Below are 15,166 nucleotides of genomic sequence, written 5' to 3' on the forward strand. Positions count from 1 at the left end.
GTAGTAGCGCAGATACTGGCTGGATATGTCTTAAAAGCATGCAAAGGGTTTCTTTATGCTAGACACTAAGAGCAGGGAATGGTAGTTTGTAACTAACAAGCTGAACAACCATCTTAAAATAGAAAAAAAATTTGATAAAAAGAAGACATTCCAGACTAGAAAATAAATAATCTCACAGGTCCATCATTTCAGATTGACCTACCAGTGTATTCAAGCCCTCTTTGGAAGGGCATGAAAACTCCACTCTCCGTGTGCAGGCAGCCTGTGGTCTCTCCCTGGGATGGTTTCAGGACTGTCCTGAAGAGTCACAGCTGCGATTAAAAAAGCCTCTCTACTCTGCCGAGGACGCTGATAAAACATTCACCCAGACTGCTGAACTCTTGCTGGAGGGCTAACTTTTAGGCTTCTGCTCCCTGGATTGAAACAGACCTCATGAACTGATTTCCCAGCCCTCCCGCCCTTCAGCGCATGCCAGGAGACCCCATCTTCCTCTTTCAGGTACGGTTCTGAGCAGAATTAGAGGGAGATATAAATAAAACGAGCAAACAGCTAGGAACAAACCAACTGCAAACAGAATACTCTTGTACTAACCATCTTCCACAATAAGGTCAGTTGGTTGGTGTTTGTTTTGTGATTCATTTTGTGGTCAAATTTACCTGTGGCACAAGCCAGCCACACTGTTTCAATTCAGGTTTGCTATGAATTTGGCCCAGCTTTCCTAATTTAAAGAAACAAGCTTCATGACAGCCTTCAAGAGGTCTTGGAATGAAGATGGTTTAGGCTCTGTACAAGAAGAAAAATGCAAGCTTAAAGGCCCATTCTCACCCACCCACTGGATTTCAGGCTTTTACAGCTAGGGATGCTGCCTTTAAATGTAATGTGCCTAGGGTCAGCCTCAGCTTTTTAGTGCAAATGTGGTATTTTTTACCCCACAGTCTTAAAGAGGCATGACTCCTTTATCACGTACAGTGGTGTGTGGGCATTTGTTTCTTTCATTCTCTAGTTTCTTCTAGATCATTCCTGAAGTATCTTTTGTAAATAATTTTTATGATGGGTTAAAAAGTAATCTCTGCCAGGACTTTGATAAGCAGGATGAAGAGTGATCTCTCTTAATTATAGTGTTCAGAATTAGTTCTTTATTTTCAAGATTTTTTTTTACTATCCAAATTCTTTAGCACCATAAGGCTGTGAGTGATCTTACTTTCATTCTTCATTCAGCAGTGGAATAACATTACTGCTGTTGCTCTTGTCTAATATTTCCCAGTAATACAGAGATACCCTATTTTCAAAGGCTGATAATGGCTTCTCTGCAAGGAACAACTGAGTAGATTTTAACCTGTGACCTTGAAAATGGGTAATTTAAGGGGGGTGTGACAGAAGTCTGCAAAACCAAGAGTGGCATAGGAAAGGTCAGTAGTTGTTGACTACTTGTTCTGTCCTCTAATACAAGAACTAGGATCTATCAAATGAAACTAACTGGATCCAGGTTCAAAACAAAGAGGTGATTCTTCACACCATGGGTAGAAGATGTGTGGAGCTTGTTGCCAAGCAATGTTGAAGTCTACATTGGTGAGTGAAAGGCTGGACAAGTACATGGACGAGAAATCCATTGACGGCTACTGAATATAGATAACACCTAGCTCAGAAACTCACTTGAGCTGAAAATACTTGAAGGATGGAAGAGTATTCTGGGAAAGTATCATATATACTTACCCTGCTTTTACTGCTACCTAAGCATCCCCTTATGGCCACGGGTGGGGATAGCTGTTGACTAGAGAGTCTGACTGCCAATGGCTGTTAAAAAATGCCATGTAGAGAACCTTAAAAACTTGGCGCGCAGAAATCTTGAAGCTTACAGGAGTGCTTTTCAACTTTGGGGTTCAGAAGGAAAGTTGTCTCATTCATAAGAATTTTACCAATTCATAAGAATGTTATCAATTCCTGCTCCTGATTAGGATGGGGAAACTGCAGTAACTGCTTTTCTAGCAGTATTGTAGCTGACACTAAAGTTGGCGAATAATACAGAAAACTAAGGTGTTGGATGACCTTTTCTGAACCTCCTAAAAGCGACTTGTTCAACTCAGTATAGTTAGAAACTGAAAGACTGGGATGTTTATCTTGATTGTTTTGTTTAATAGTACGTAACAGGAAGTGGAACTGTAACACTGTATCGTTGAATATCTGCAGTCAGCATAAAACACACAAGGATGCTAAGCACCAAAACAATCAGAAACACAGTTCCTTTCTAAAAGAACTTGAGATCAAACTTTCTGACACTGCAAGTGGATTGGTGGAAGCAGAACCATAGTGCCCACAAGGTGGGAAGAGCCTGAGTGAAAACCCTAGTAATAGGGTCAGCGCCTCCTACGTGCAGGATCAAGATTTTATTTTGGACTACGTGGAAGAAGATCAAGGTGCAGAAGATACGGGGATAACACACACCTTATTCTGAAGATTGAGCTAAATTAATTATTCTTGTTATTGAAAGGGACAACTTACTGAACAAGAATGATTAATGCAGCTTTTTCACATGACAGTTGTAGGAGTCCTTTGTCTTGAAGTGATAGTGGTACCCAGATGGAGAGGGCCAGGGAGGCTTGTATGCATAGCGGGGTGAGCAAAAGCTTGGATTTCCAAGAGGCTTTCTGAACAGCCATAGTGTGAAGGGAAAGGCCCTTGTGTGGATAAATAACTGGTCAGAAAATGAGAAACGGAAAGCAGGAGGGAATGATCAGTTCCATAAAAATGTTTGCTAAATGCTCAGAAGACAGAAAGTGAATCCAATGTGAGGCAGTGCTGGGAAAGGAGTAAAGGCGATAGTCGGGACCTTTGCTGTGCCTCTGAATCGGCGGTTGACCTGTGTTTTGAAGACTGTGCAGGTTTGGTTCCCTCATCTCCAAAAGATGCAGGTGGGAACTGGAAATAGTTCAGCGATGGACCTCTGGTCTAACCCGGCACAGACATTGCTCTGTTCCTATGGCAGTGAGTGGCTTTCAGACTGACGCTGAATTATGAGAAGCAGATCGAGATGCGTGAGCTTGACATGCAGGAGAAGGAAGAATCAGTGGATCAGCAGCCACAGCTTCAGAGCTGAGGCTCTGACACGTACTGCTTCTGACTTCTTCAAGTGAGTCATCTGTAATTGTGCTCCATGTAAGAGGACTGTCACAGCCTTATTTGCTGGAAATAATATTTTTAGCACTATTTCTTCAAAATAACTGTGATATTTTTATGTTTTTGAAGTGAGTTCAGAGCTATGACACATTTTTTTTTCAAAGACAGTTAATGTATATTTTGCACAGGAGGATTAATGATGTTCCAGCTACTGTATTATATATCTTCCTAAAATGAGAACCACCGGAAATTCTTTTCAGTTCTATGCAGGTGCAATGAGCTGGGCTTCAGTGAATTTTTTTGATTGCAAGTGAAGTACCAGAAGCAAAATCTTCTATCATTAATGATAGTAAGGAAGATACAGTCTGTCATTTTGAAGTTTTTAGCTAATAGGGTAGTTAAACTTCCTATAGCTCTTATATATTTTTCTTCTTTTTGTTCTACTTACATCACACTGCTTTTTATTTGGCACTACTGTTTAAAATCTCTCATCATATGTTGGTAGATGTAATGTTAAAGGCAAAATGTGCATTGATGTAATTATGCTATCTGCTCCCACTATCGTGTTTGTCTTTATGGTTCTTTTCAATACATTATTTTTATACATTTGTTAATACGAATATTGCAGGTTACTTTCATCACTTGGGCATTGAGTGTGTGAAGGACATACACAAAAATCTCCAGTTAATTGGAAGTTGTGCATTTTAGTCCTTGCAGACACACGGGAGGTTATTTCCTGAATGGCTACTTAAGTCCACTCCAGAGGTTAAGATGTATCTTGGGTTATATGCAAGAAAGGCTCTGGTTGTGTACACATAATTTAGGTGGAATTGAGAGGCCTCATTTAAAAGATGTATTGAAGGAAGGTATCAAACTTAATGAGCAGCAGTAACAATGCAATTGCTTCAGAGTCAGAATAAGAGGAAATTCCCAAGGCCTATGATGAATTTCTGGTTGTGGAGAACACCGCCTTTGGTAGGAGGGACATGACAGTGTTCCCCACCATGCTGGTTTATTATCTGATAGTGATGTATGCTTTGTCAAGCGTGGTGAAATGTTTGATAGAATTATAGAATCATAGAATCGTTTAGGTTGGAAAAGACCTTTAAGATCATCCAGTCCAACCATTAACCTACACTACCAAGTCTACTCTAAGCCAATCAAGGGTAGACTAGACTAAACCATGTCCCGAAGTGCCACATCTACCTGTGATGTGGCACTTCAGAGTGAATTGTAGTTGCTGAAGCAATACCTCCAGCACTGGGGTGCCTATCGCATAATTGAAATACTCCAGACTCTTGCAGGATAGTTTTAAGGACATTATTTTCTTTAGGTCTTATGTCTTTTATTTAAGTTTATTATCCTTGGGCCCAGTCCTGATTTTCTTCTTTACCTACTTCTGAAGTCAAACACAAAAAAGAACTGTATGATGATTCCAAGTCCAGTCTGCGGTCACTGAAAACCTAGTGACAACAGCAGTTGTTTTTGAGAATGGCTTAATTTCCCAGCAGCTCCTTTGGTTATCCAGTGGCTCCCATCACCTCGAAATGCTGTCCCAGTAGTCCGGCTCCGTCCTTCTTCCATTTGCATGCAGGGGTGCCACTTTCCCAAGTCGTAACAAAACCCCAAATACCTACAAATACAAGACAGAGGTTTACTCATTTGTGATGCTTCTTAATAGATTCTTCTGCAGGGCGAAAAAAATGCACGCAACTCTCTTTCTCGTAGGCTGATGACAGATTCATGCGCCCTCAGGTACTGCTTTGACGTACCTTTTTGAAGGCTAGCGGCAGGAAATTACCTGGTTCGGTAGATGGCACTCTGCCCTTTGAATTGGCGCTTACGCCGTCAATAAAGCACCGAAGGAGTACAATTATTGGATCCGTCGCTGAAACTTCACGGTATTTGGATAGCGTGGTGGTCCCTGCCGTGCTGGGGAGCGCGCAGGGCGGCATTTCGGTTTTCTCTAGACGGGCCCGCCTGTGCAAGGGAGCCCTTTTCCAGCCGGCGTGCCAGGTTTGCGCCTCCCCACGGCCCGTTTCATATCCTGTTTATTTATTTCGTATCACCCACGGTCGCTTCTTCTGCTGGGCAGCGCGGGGCGGGGGGTGTCCCTCGCACCCGGGGGGGCGGGCAGGGGGGCGCGGCGGCGGCGGCGGCGGGGGCGGTGCGGGGCGGCCGGCGCCTTCCCCGCGGGGCCGGGCGGCGGGCGGGGCCTGTGGCGGCGGGCGGCGGCGTTAAGGGCTGGGGCGGCGGCGGGACTTGTTGCGGGCTGGCGGCGCTGCCTGTGCGGCGGCTGGGCATGCCCCGGCGCTAGCGGGGAGAAGGGGCGCCGGTGGGGCCGGCCGCCGCCATCGCCATCGCTCGCCGCCATGGGGCGGTACTCGGGGAAGACGTGCCGCCTCATCTTCATGCTGGTGCTCACCGTCGGCTTCTTCGTGGCCGAGCTGGTGTCGGGCTACCTGGGCAACTCCATCGCCCTGGTGTCCGACTCCTTCAACATGCTCTCGGACCTCATCTCCCTCTGCGTGGGCCTCTCCACCGGGCGCATCGCCCGCCGCAGCCGCCGGGGCCCCCGCGCCACCTACGGCTACAGCCGCGCCGAGGTGGTGGGGGCCCTCGGCAACGCCGTCTTCCTCACCGCCCTCTGCTTCACCATCTTCGTGGAGGCCATCCTCCGCCTCGCCCGGCCCGAGCCCATCGACGACGCCCAGCTGGTGCTCATCGTCGGCACCCTCGGCCTCGCCGTCAATCTCGTGGGGCTCCTCGTCTTCCAGGACTGGGGCGCCTGCTGCCGCCGTCGCCGCCGCCGGCCCGCCCTGCCACCTGCCGCCGCCATGCTGCGGGCCGTGCCCGGCGGCGCCCCGACGGGGGAGGCGGATGAAGCAGGTGCCTTTCGGCTGCATCCTCGCCTCGCCGCCCAGCCTTCCCCTCATGTCCCGCGCCTCTCCCCACCCCTCGCGCCCTTCCCTGTCCCTCCTCGTCCCCTCTCTCCCCGCTGCTTCCCCTCGGCACCCACCGAGCTGCCAGACCCGGCCTCTGGGCCCTTTTGAAAGCCCCAACCCACCCGTGGGCCCTGGGGAATTTCGCTAAGCTCGCTCAGGCATCCGCCGCCTCTTTCACCTTGTACTTTACACCGGGCTGCTGGGCCTCCCGTGGGATGGGGGAGGGAGGTGTTTCTCAGAAAGCTGCATGAAAATGTTTCGGCTTGTTTTTTTTTTTTTTTCTTTTTTTCTTCTCGTCATCTTTGAAATAAGTTGGTTTTGAGAAGGATGATGTTTTTTCTGTTTGTAGAACTTATACACAACACAGCGTTTCTTCTTTGAATGCAGGTGATTCACCAAATGACCAAAAAAGCCCTGAAGAGGGGCCTGAGAAGAAAAAAGAGAAAAAGTCTGAAGCTTTGAACATCAGAGGTACAGTATGGGTGTATACTGCTGATATTATATTAACTTTAAACACTTTCTGGTTTCTATTTCTGATTTTCTTTTTTTTTTCCCCCACCCACCCCCCCAAATATCAGTAAGAATTGGAGCAAAAGCCCAGGGCTCTTTTATATATATATATGGACCCAGTTATCTTTAGCAGAAAGGTTTTGGTTGTATGAAGTAGCATAGATAATAACAAAATAGTGTGATGCTGCTTTGGCTCCTAGTGTGTTTACATTTTGATTTTAGTTCTTTAGAAGAGTGCAGCTGAACTTTTTGGAAAGGAGACAAAGCCTCTTGCACTAAGCTCAAGTCACTAGAGGACTTAGAGGAAGGTAAAGCAGGTATCTATGAGGTGCTGCTTTGAGTGTCACTGCTGTAATAGTTGAGCAGTTTTCAACTTTAAAATGCTTTTGGGCAGAAAAGAGAACTTCTTTAAATCCCGAGGTTAACAACGTTTTGTAGCCATCAGAAGGAAAAAGGTGCTGAAACTGGTGCCTCAGCACAGTGTTTTTCCAGGTCCTTGAGCTGTGAACCTGTCCCTGAGACAGCCTGTGACAGTATCAACCCTTCTTAACGCTGTAACACGGCAGGTGTCTGGGTATCTGCGGAGTGAAACGTATAGCTACTTCTAGGAATAAATTAACCAAGTGTCTCTCTCCCCCTCTGTATAGGTGTTTCTATGCATACACATTTACATACCTATTCTGAGCAGAGCCAAAAGCAGGTATCTGAGTATATTAAACATTGAGTTTGTCCCTCAAGGAAAGGGCTGTCAGAAGGCTGAAACAGGATGGTAGTCTCGGGCTTTTTATGGCCACCTGTCGGCATCTGTTATTCCTCCAAAGTTGTGTAAGTTGGCATCACATGAATTCAACTAAAGAGGTTGACATGGCAGTCAGGCACCTGGGTTTTGGTGGTTTGTTTTGTTTTTGGTGTGTGTCTGTCTACCTGTCTTTCAAAAGTGTTTTCAGAGTTACACAAATGTGTCTGTAAGGGAAGACACTCTAGAAATCAAACCATGCACAACGCTTTCCTGAATGTCTAGAAATTAGTGTCGCTGGATATTATGGCATTATAGTGGTAAGTTATTGGAGCAGGAAAAGCAAACCGTCACTTTCAGGGATGGAGGAGAGAATAAGAAACTGAAGAGTATATTTTAGAGAACGCCTTACTTGCCTGAACAACAGTGCTTGGGCATAATGATGCTGGAAACTTTCAAAAGTGACTGAAGGTTAAGGAGTTTTGTATCGGTTATTTTAAGATACCTGTGGTCTTTGTTTTTTAAAAAGAGAGTTTTTTTTCTAAGTGCTACTTTAGTATATCATCTTTGCAAAATCTATTTTTATTGTCCTTACAAATATTCCTTGCTTCTTTAGCCAGCGTTACAGGTATGTGTCTTTAAAGTTCTGATTCAAAACCTATGCTTTTTCTTTGCGGCTGTAAGTTAGTTACACAACTATATTTACTTCATAGTCACTTGGCAAAAAATTCAGTATGTTACAGAATTGGAGCCTCCCTGAAAAACACAGCTGGACAAAATGGATTGGCAGAGGAATTGGTTCCTTGATTTTTAAAAGTGGTGGGAACAGGAATCCAGACACTCTGCCTGACTGGGTTAATTATTGTAGTGTAAAATTATTCCTTTTACTTCTTGAGCATATGCAGAGTAGTTCAGACTTTCCAACACAAGCTGTTGGAAACTATGCGTTACCTATGGTCTTACCATACTGACTTTATTTACTAAAAATTCATTTTTGTTTCTATTTTATAATCATAGCTTTTGGGTGTCTACAGGGAAATGGATTCATTTCTGTCTAGGCCCTTGTTATGTGATGCGTAATCAAGATGTACATATTAATGGTGTTAATAATGTACAATAAGCATTTTCCAAATTCCATATTCTCAATTTATAATTTATCGTATTCTGACATGCTTACTTTTTGTTTTCTTAATTCAAAAGAAGACTTTCTGAAACATTTTCCGGCTCTTTTTAAGCTGTGCTCCCTAGTTAGGTGCCTTGGCAATTGCATCCTGCCGGTCCGTCTTGTTCATGCAATAGCTGATAGCCCATGCTGAATCGGGATTATTTGTGAATGAACAGGGAACACTGCAACACTGTTAGGAGGAGTAAAGCCCTGTGGGAGTCTGCCAAGTGGGGCAGAACACTCCTGACTCCAGCAGAAAGAGCTGCACTCGCTGGCATTTTGTACTTTCTTATCTGACCCGAGTGATTCAGAGGAGCTCCGCTGGTTATAGCCTTCATTTCTCACGCTGAAGATCAATGTTCATGCAAAGAACTTGCAAGAAACAGCAGCACAGGCGTGGCTCTAGGTCTAATCCAGTGTCCAGCATCACCAAAGAGTCAAAGCTCTTTGCTGTGTTGTTAATGAGTTTCAGAGGGAGCCTTTTACAGCTTCTCTAGCCCAGAGGAAGTGAATAAATTGGAGTGAAGCTCTTGAAAGTGCTTGTCGTAGGGATGTTAAAAGGAGGTGGTCCATTTTATTCTCTCACAGGCTCCAAATAAAAAGTATTGACAAATTAACTTCATGTATTTAGAGATGGTATGAATTAGGCATGGGTAGGAATGAAATCTGAGTCTGAACAGTAAAGGCTGACAGAACTGGAGTGCATTTGAGCAATGACGGGAAGAGGGAAGATTATGTAAAGTAGTAAAAAAAAAAAGGGAAGAAAAAAGGAGTTCTTAGATTATTGTAACTTTACAGCAAGAAGACTACTTTGGTCATTGTATTTGGTCATTGTTTGAAAGGGCAGCTAAAAATGTGTTATTACAAGAGCCTGTTTTGTGTCTTTACCTTTTGTGCAAAAACATATCTATAGATGTAAAAAGTGGTACCCAGCGTTCCTCTCAATTTAGGGTACTCCAGGCACCGTGGCATCCATGTGACTAACTCTCAAACCAGATTCTGATTTTTTTGGGGGGTCAGAGGGTGAGTAGTGTTGGTGGGACAAAGTTTAATATGACTAGTTATCAAGCTTGATCCAAAAACTTGAGTTTGAGTGCTTTTGGAGCCATAGGGATGGGCTTAGGTTTCACTTAGGTATTTTTTCAGATTCCAACAGTGTCACAGAAGCTGACGGAGGAGAATAACTGTTGCTGGGGGTGGACTGTGGCTCTCTTAGCTTCCAGGGTAGAACAGATAGCGTTAGTCATCAATTTTTAATTGAGAATTGAGATTTAATGTGCCAGGATCTCTTAATAATCTGCAGGCATTTAAGCAAACGCATTTTCCATTGCCATGGCATTGCAGTTGGACTGCAGTTGCTAGCATACCCTACATGTTTAATAATGCAGTCCGCTTAAGCAGCTGTGGTTCAGAGCCAGTATTTCCCTTGCTGTTTTGTTCTGAAAGCTGTTATTGAAAACTGTGATTATGATGTTAATGCTTGGAATATTGCATTTTTCACGTCAAGAAGAACAGCCTTGAAAAATGCAGCTTTACTCACCGACCACCTCCCCCCCCCCCCCCCCCCCCCCAAAAAAAAAAAAAAAACAAACCCCAAAACCCAACCCACTAATGGAAATTGTGCCATTTGTTTCAGGTGTTCTTTTGCACGTTATGGGAGATGCACTTGGATCTGTGGTCGTGGTAGTTGCTGCTACAATCTTCCATGTACTTCCTCTGGGAAATGCTCCATGTAATTGGCAGTGCTACATTGATCCAAGCCTGACGATAATTATGGTGTTCATCATCTTGTCTTCTGCATTCCCACTTATCAAGGAGACCTCAATTATTTTGTTGCAGATGGTTCCCAAAGGTGTTAATATGCAACTACTGAGTAAGTCAAATTTGTTGTTGAAATGCTATTAATTTTAATGATATATTTCAATGCATATGTTATTTCTGGAATGACATGTTTGGATTATTTACTCATAATAGCTCTAAATTCTCAAGAACCATGAGCAATAGTCACATGCTTGTGTCCTAGCAACATGACTCAAATCTCTCTGGATTAGTTAAAGCATGCATTTTGAGAATGTGGTACTCCAACAATACATCAAAAATACCAGGTCTTGAGCTGTTAATGCTTTATGTGGGGTGTTTGTGAAAGAAACAACACTGAATTACAATATTTCCCAACCCTGTAGCGGCTTCTTCCAAAACAGCTTAGAAATTTCCATTAAGGTTGGTTAATTTTGTAGCGCTCTGGTGTTGTTCACACTGGTTAATTGTGGGGTAGCACTGGTTATTTCTGGAACTCCACCATGCTCAGGGCTAAAGAAACCAAAAGCTGTGAGGTCTTGGCCAAGGAAGTGGTGCTCTAACGTTGCTTCTATGAACGGCTGGTGAATTGCAATTAGGGAGCCTGAGGGATGGGGTGGACCCAAAAGGAAGGGTGGCCTGCTCGTGTGGTCATCTGAAGGCAGCTGGGTGTAGGCATATTTTACTAAGTACATCTCTTTTTTAAAGATAGTTTGGAGACTGCTGCTTTTGGATAGGGCTCTTAACAGGAAAGCTAGTAATTAGCCGGTATACCAAAGCCTCTAATACCTTTCTTTTATGTCTTCCAGCTGACAGACTAGCTCGCGTATCAGGGGTTAGCAGCCTTCATGAGGTGCATGTTTGGGAGCTTGCAGGTGGGAAGAATATTGCTACTCTTCATATCAAGTGCCAAACCCCTACTGATTACCAAGATGCTGCTTATAAAATACGGAAGGTTTTCCACGAAGCAGGGATCCATTCTGTGACCATCCAGCCTGAGTACATTGACCACAAGACCTCCCAACTACTGTGCAGCTCACCCTGCATCTCAAAAGCTTGTGACCCTCAGCTGTGCTGCAGTCAGCAGGAGCCCCCCCTGGCTAAAACTAATGGCTGTACTGAGAAAAACGATAGTTGCCTTTCTGCACTGCATAAAGACAATGGTTCAAGTAAAAATGATACTGAAATCCCTATTGAGTACCCACTGGCAGAGGATAGCATTAAAAACATGAAAAATTGTGGCGTGTCTGATGACAAATCACAGTTGAGCAGTACACGACTTTAGGCGATTCCCTCTACTCCGTGTAATGTTTTCATGGAACAAACGTATCCTGCCTGGAAAGGGGGTCATTGGTGGTTGTAGCTGAAGTTGGCGTGGCAAAAATTTTTGTGCTTTAGCTGTAAACCAAAACACACCTAAAAGCCCCTTGTATCTGAAATAAGGTTTAATATTTACATGAAGGTTGTTGCATTCATCTAAGATTTTTCTGATACAGCCGAACCCAGTTCCTTACCAAACTACGTGTGAATTTCTACTGTTAGAGTGGTTGGGGTGTATTGCTGTCTGCACTGATGCTTGCAGTTAATGGCCAGTGGCACTGGGAATGAAACTCTGGCCTTTTCTGCTGAAGTGAGCTGTTTCCTGAAAGCCCTGTGGCCAGTTCATGATTGTACTAGGCTGAAGTACTGTATATTTATAAAGGACTTCAGTAGAGATGCTTTACTGATCCTTAAAACCCATTTTTGCATAGACAGTTCATGTTTAACAGTAACGCTTGTACTTCTGGCCGGTGGGGTTTGTGAATGAAATTAAGAGTGTCTAAGGGGGAGGGGAAGCACTCAGGAATTTTGACTTGCATTGTTTTCTTGGTTGGCTCCTGTATTTAGGGACAGAGCAGAAGCTGGTCTTGCTTCTTTACTAGTAATACTGGAGTCTTAGCCTAATCACAGATAAATATGCTAAAGAATAGACTCTTTGTCATGAAAGCAAAGAAATAGTTACTAATGTTGTCTGTACTGATTCTAGCAAATGGAAGTGCAGGTAGTTATCCAGTTAACTTTTACCTTGTTCACTGTTGTGATTGTACAACTCAGTCTTTATTTTTTTTTTTTTTTTTTTCTCCTGACAACAGAAGTTATAATAGCCACGGTCTTAATTCATCATTGTGCGGGATGGTTGCAGTATCTTTAACACTGAGTGTCTGTCATTATTCATACTGAATAAATAAGCTAATGTGTTTATTATGAACAGTTAAAATTCTGCAGTTCCATTATTAAGACACAATTTAATATTGTATTAATTAGGACAGTCCCTTTAAAGTTTTTCATGCAATGTTATCACTTAGAGGAAGCTTTAAAAAAATTACAGGGGAATCTTCCTTGTTTGGTCTTGATTCTTTCTTGCTGATTTATTTTAAAGGTCTAAGCCCTCCCCTCTACCCTGCTTCTCCTCCCCATGCCCAGTGGTGTATTTCAAAGTGTATTTAGTGAAGCAGTTCCTCTATCTCTTTGCTGCTTGTTCTTTTTGAAGGCATGCAAGGGTGCTCTGAGGAAGACAAGATGATGTGCCCTGTCACCAGTGCTGTATTTAGGTCAGGTCTGTTCTCTGGGTTTTTGGGAGGGGAAACCCACTGTCTAATCCACACCGAGTGTAGTGCTTAGCCTCACTAGCAATACAGACCAGATCCAGAAGCTTTCAAATAACATTTTGCTGTCAAAAGCAGTCTTTCAGTGGTCTGTGTGGCCTGGGCAGGCTATTTTATTCATTTATTTATGAGGACACCTCTGTAAAATAGCGGTGTCTTTACCTCATGACACCTTAACAGAAAGGGAAAATTGATTTCCTGCCTGGGCTGGGAAAATACCAGGACCTCCTTGTAAGGCTGACTGGAAAGCAGCCACCTCCTTATTAATAAGGATGATTACATTAAGTCAATGAATATTAAAACACACAGCAGGCTATTTTGCTGCTTGGAAAATGCTATTTACTGAAGCAGCGACTGCAGTCTAAATAGTACGTTTCTAGATTTGTAGTTACCTTTTTGAACAGATTCTTGGGTGAATTAATATATTTTATGGCCTTCCATTGTAGGTTTGTATTATATAAATTAAACTATGTGTTAGTATAATTAAAAGCTTGATCCTCCAGTATGTTTGATTCTGTTGGCAGCAGCAGAGGTGAAAACAGCAGGATCTTGCTTGGCAGTTATTGCACGAATTAATGTAAATCAGGAAACGTTTTAAGAATTGCTCTGTTTTTTAAAAGCGTGTGGCATAAAGTCATAGAGCCCTTTCTTGGTTTTGCCCTTATTTTCATCTATGATGATGTTTAGATGTAAATAACAAATATATTTATGGGTTTTTTGAGAACTGGAATAGAAAGCTCCCAAAATAACAATAAAGTCTATGGGAGAACTTGCTTCCCAGATGTTCTCTAAAACAAGCACCCTTTCATAATTAAGCATTTGTGTCTTAAATCAGGTAATCTTTTTATATGTTCATTTTATTAAATGGTTGGAACATGGAATGGCAGTATTGTTTACTCTGGAATTATAGAAAACTAGTATGTGTAATGTTGAGGCATTTGACAAAATGGACCATCTTTTTCTTTATCCTTCCAGTGTTTGTTAAGACTGTGTTTATCTATTTTTTTTTTTTTAAGTTTTTAAGTGTTGTAATCTGAAAATGCAATGAAGTAAGTAACATTCTTAAACATTTTTCTTGTCTGGTTGAATGTACTGTAATTGTTGCCTGTGAATAAATAGGATAATACCAGGGATTACGGAAATCTTCAGGTCTAGAAAACAAGGAGACTTAAAATTTGCTTTATTACTTAAGCAAGGAAAACCAACAGAGCTATATTATTTATGAGGTGAACCTTGTTTTTTCTGTGTAAGGACTTTTCAGGGTATCCAACTAAGGTTTCTGACCTGGTATCCTTGTTTTCCTTTGAGTCCTTGAAGAAAATATTTTTCTTCTCTGTTTTAAGTGTGTTGCAGCAAAGGCTCTACTGGGTGGCCCCTCTCTACTTCTGTAGAAGACTTCATTCCAATCAGTGTGTATTTTGTATTGGCTTATTTCCCTTCAGTTCTTGGCATATGTCTCCTAATTCTCTTGAAGTAAGCTTATCTCATTTTGAAATACAGTATATTTCAGTATTGGCCCTTATCTATGGGCACTTGTTCTAAATTCAGTTTTGTAGTGTATTGCACTGTTGAAAAATCTCTTCTCTGGTCTCTTTAGCTTAATTGCTTTTTTTCCCCCTCCTATTCAGTAATGTAAAATTTCTGATGATTGCAGGTTGATTGTGCTACCCTGTCCTTTTCAATTACTCCCTTCTGATTGCACCATTATGCCATTCAGTTTCTCTTGCAGTGATTGCCCCTATCTGTCCATCACTGTCTGTAGCAAAGGAAATCTGCTTAAAACACATCTCAACTAGTTGTCCAGCTTATGTGGCCCTCTGATCCATAACCAGTCCCACATGTGACCTAGTTGTATGACAATGAAACATTTGCTAGCCTTGGCACATAGTTTTGGAGCAAGAGTGAAATCTAGAGTAAATTAACACGACATTGGGTGCAAAAGCAATTTACTGGTCTTCATCAGCCGTGGGCCTTTTCTTAAAGTGAATTTGAAATTTTTGTCACCTTTTTATATGTTATCCTTTAACCAAACATGTCCATTTGATAGTTAATTTTACCTTCTTCTGTAACTCTCTAAATGCAGATCTTGCCTTTGCTTTTCCATGTAAAGAAAAATAACTGATGTTATTTTTAGGAGTATTGCCCTTGTTTTGCCAAATTTTCAGTTGACTTCCTTCTCCTTGTGTGCTGCGCGATACTTATTTTGACTTGTTGTGTAACTGTGTCTTTTTTCTCTAAATGTTTTTCTTCTTCT

At 42.6% G+C, this 15,166-nt stretch overlaps 1 protein-coding gene across 1 annotated transcript; it reads left to right on the plus strand.

Moving 5' to 3' along the window:
* Nucleotides 1-5,486: 5,486 nt before the first annotated feature.
* On the plus strand, nt 5,487-11,552 carry SLC30A10 (solute carrier family 30 member 10). The gene is made up of 4 exons (XM_075708124.1): nt 5,487-6,003; nt 6,447-6,530; nt 10,107-10,343; nt 11,077-11,552. The coding sequence occupies exons 1-4, from the start codon at nt 5,487-5,489 to the stop codon at nt 11,550-11,552; spliced, it is 1,314 nt and encodes a 437-aa protein (XP_075564239.1).
* The last annotated feature ends 3,614 nt before the right edge of the window (nt 11,553-15,166 follow it).

This window comes from Pelecanus crispus, chromosome 3 (assembly GCF_030463565.1).
Source record: "Pelecanus crispus isolate bPelCri1 chromosome 3, bPelCri1.pri, whole genome shotgun sequence".
Classification (NCBI taxonomy): Eukaryota; Metazoa; Chordata; class Aves; order Pelecaniformes; family Pelecanidae; genus Pelecanus; species Pelecanus crispus.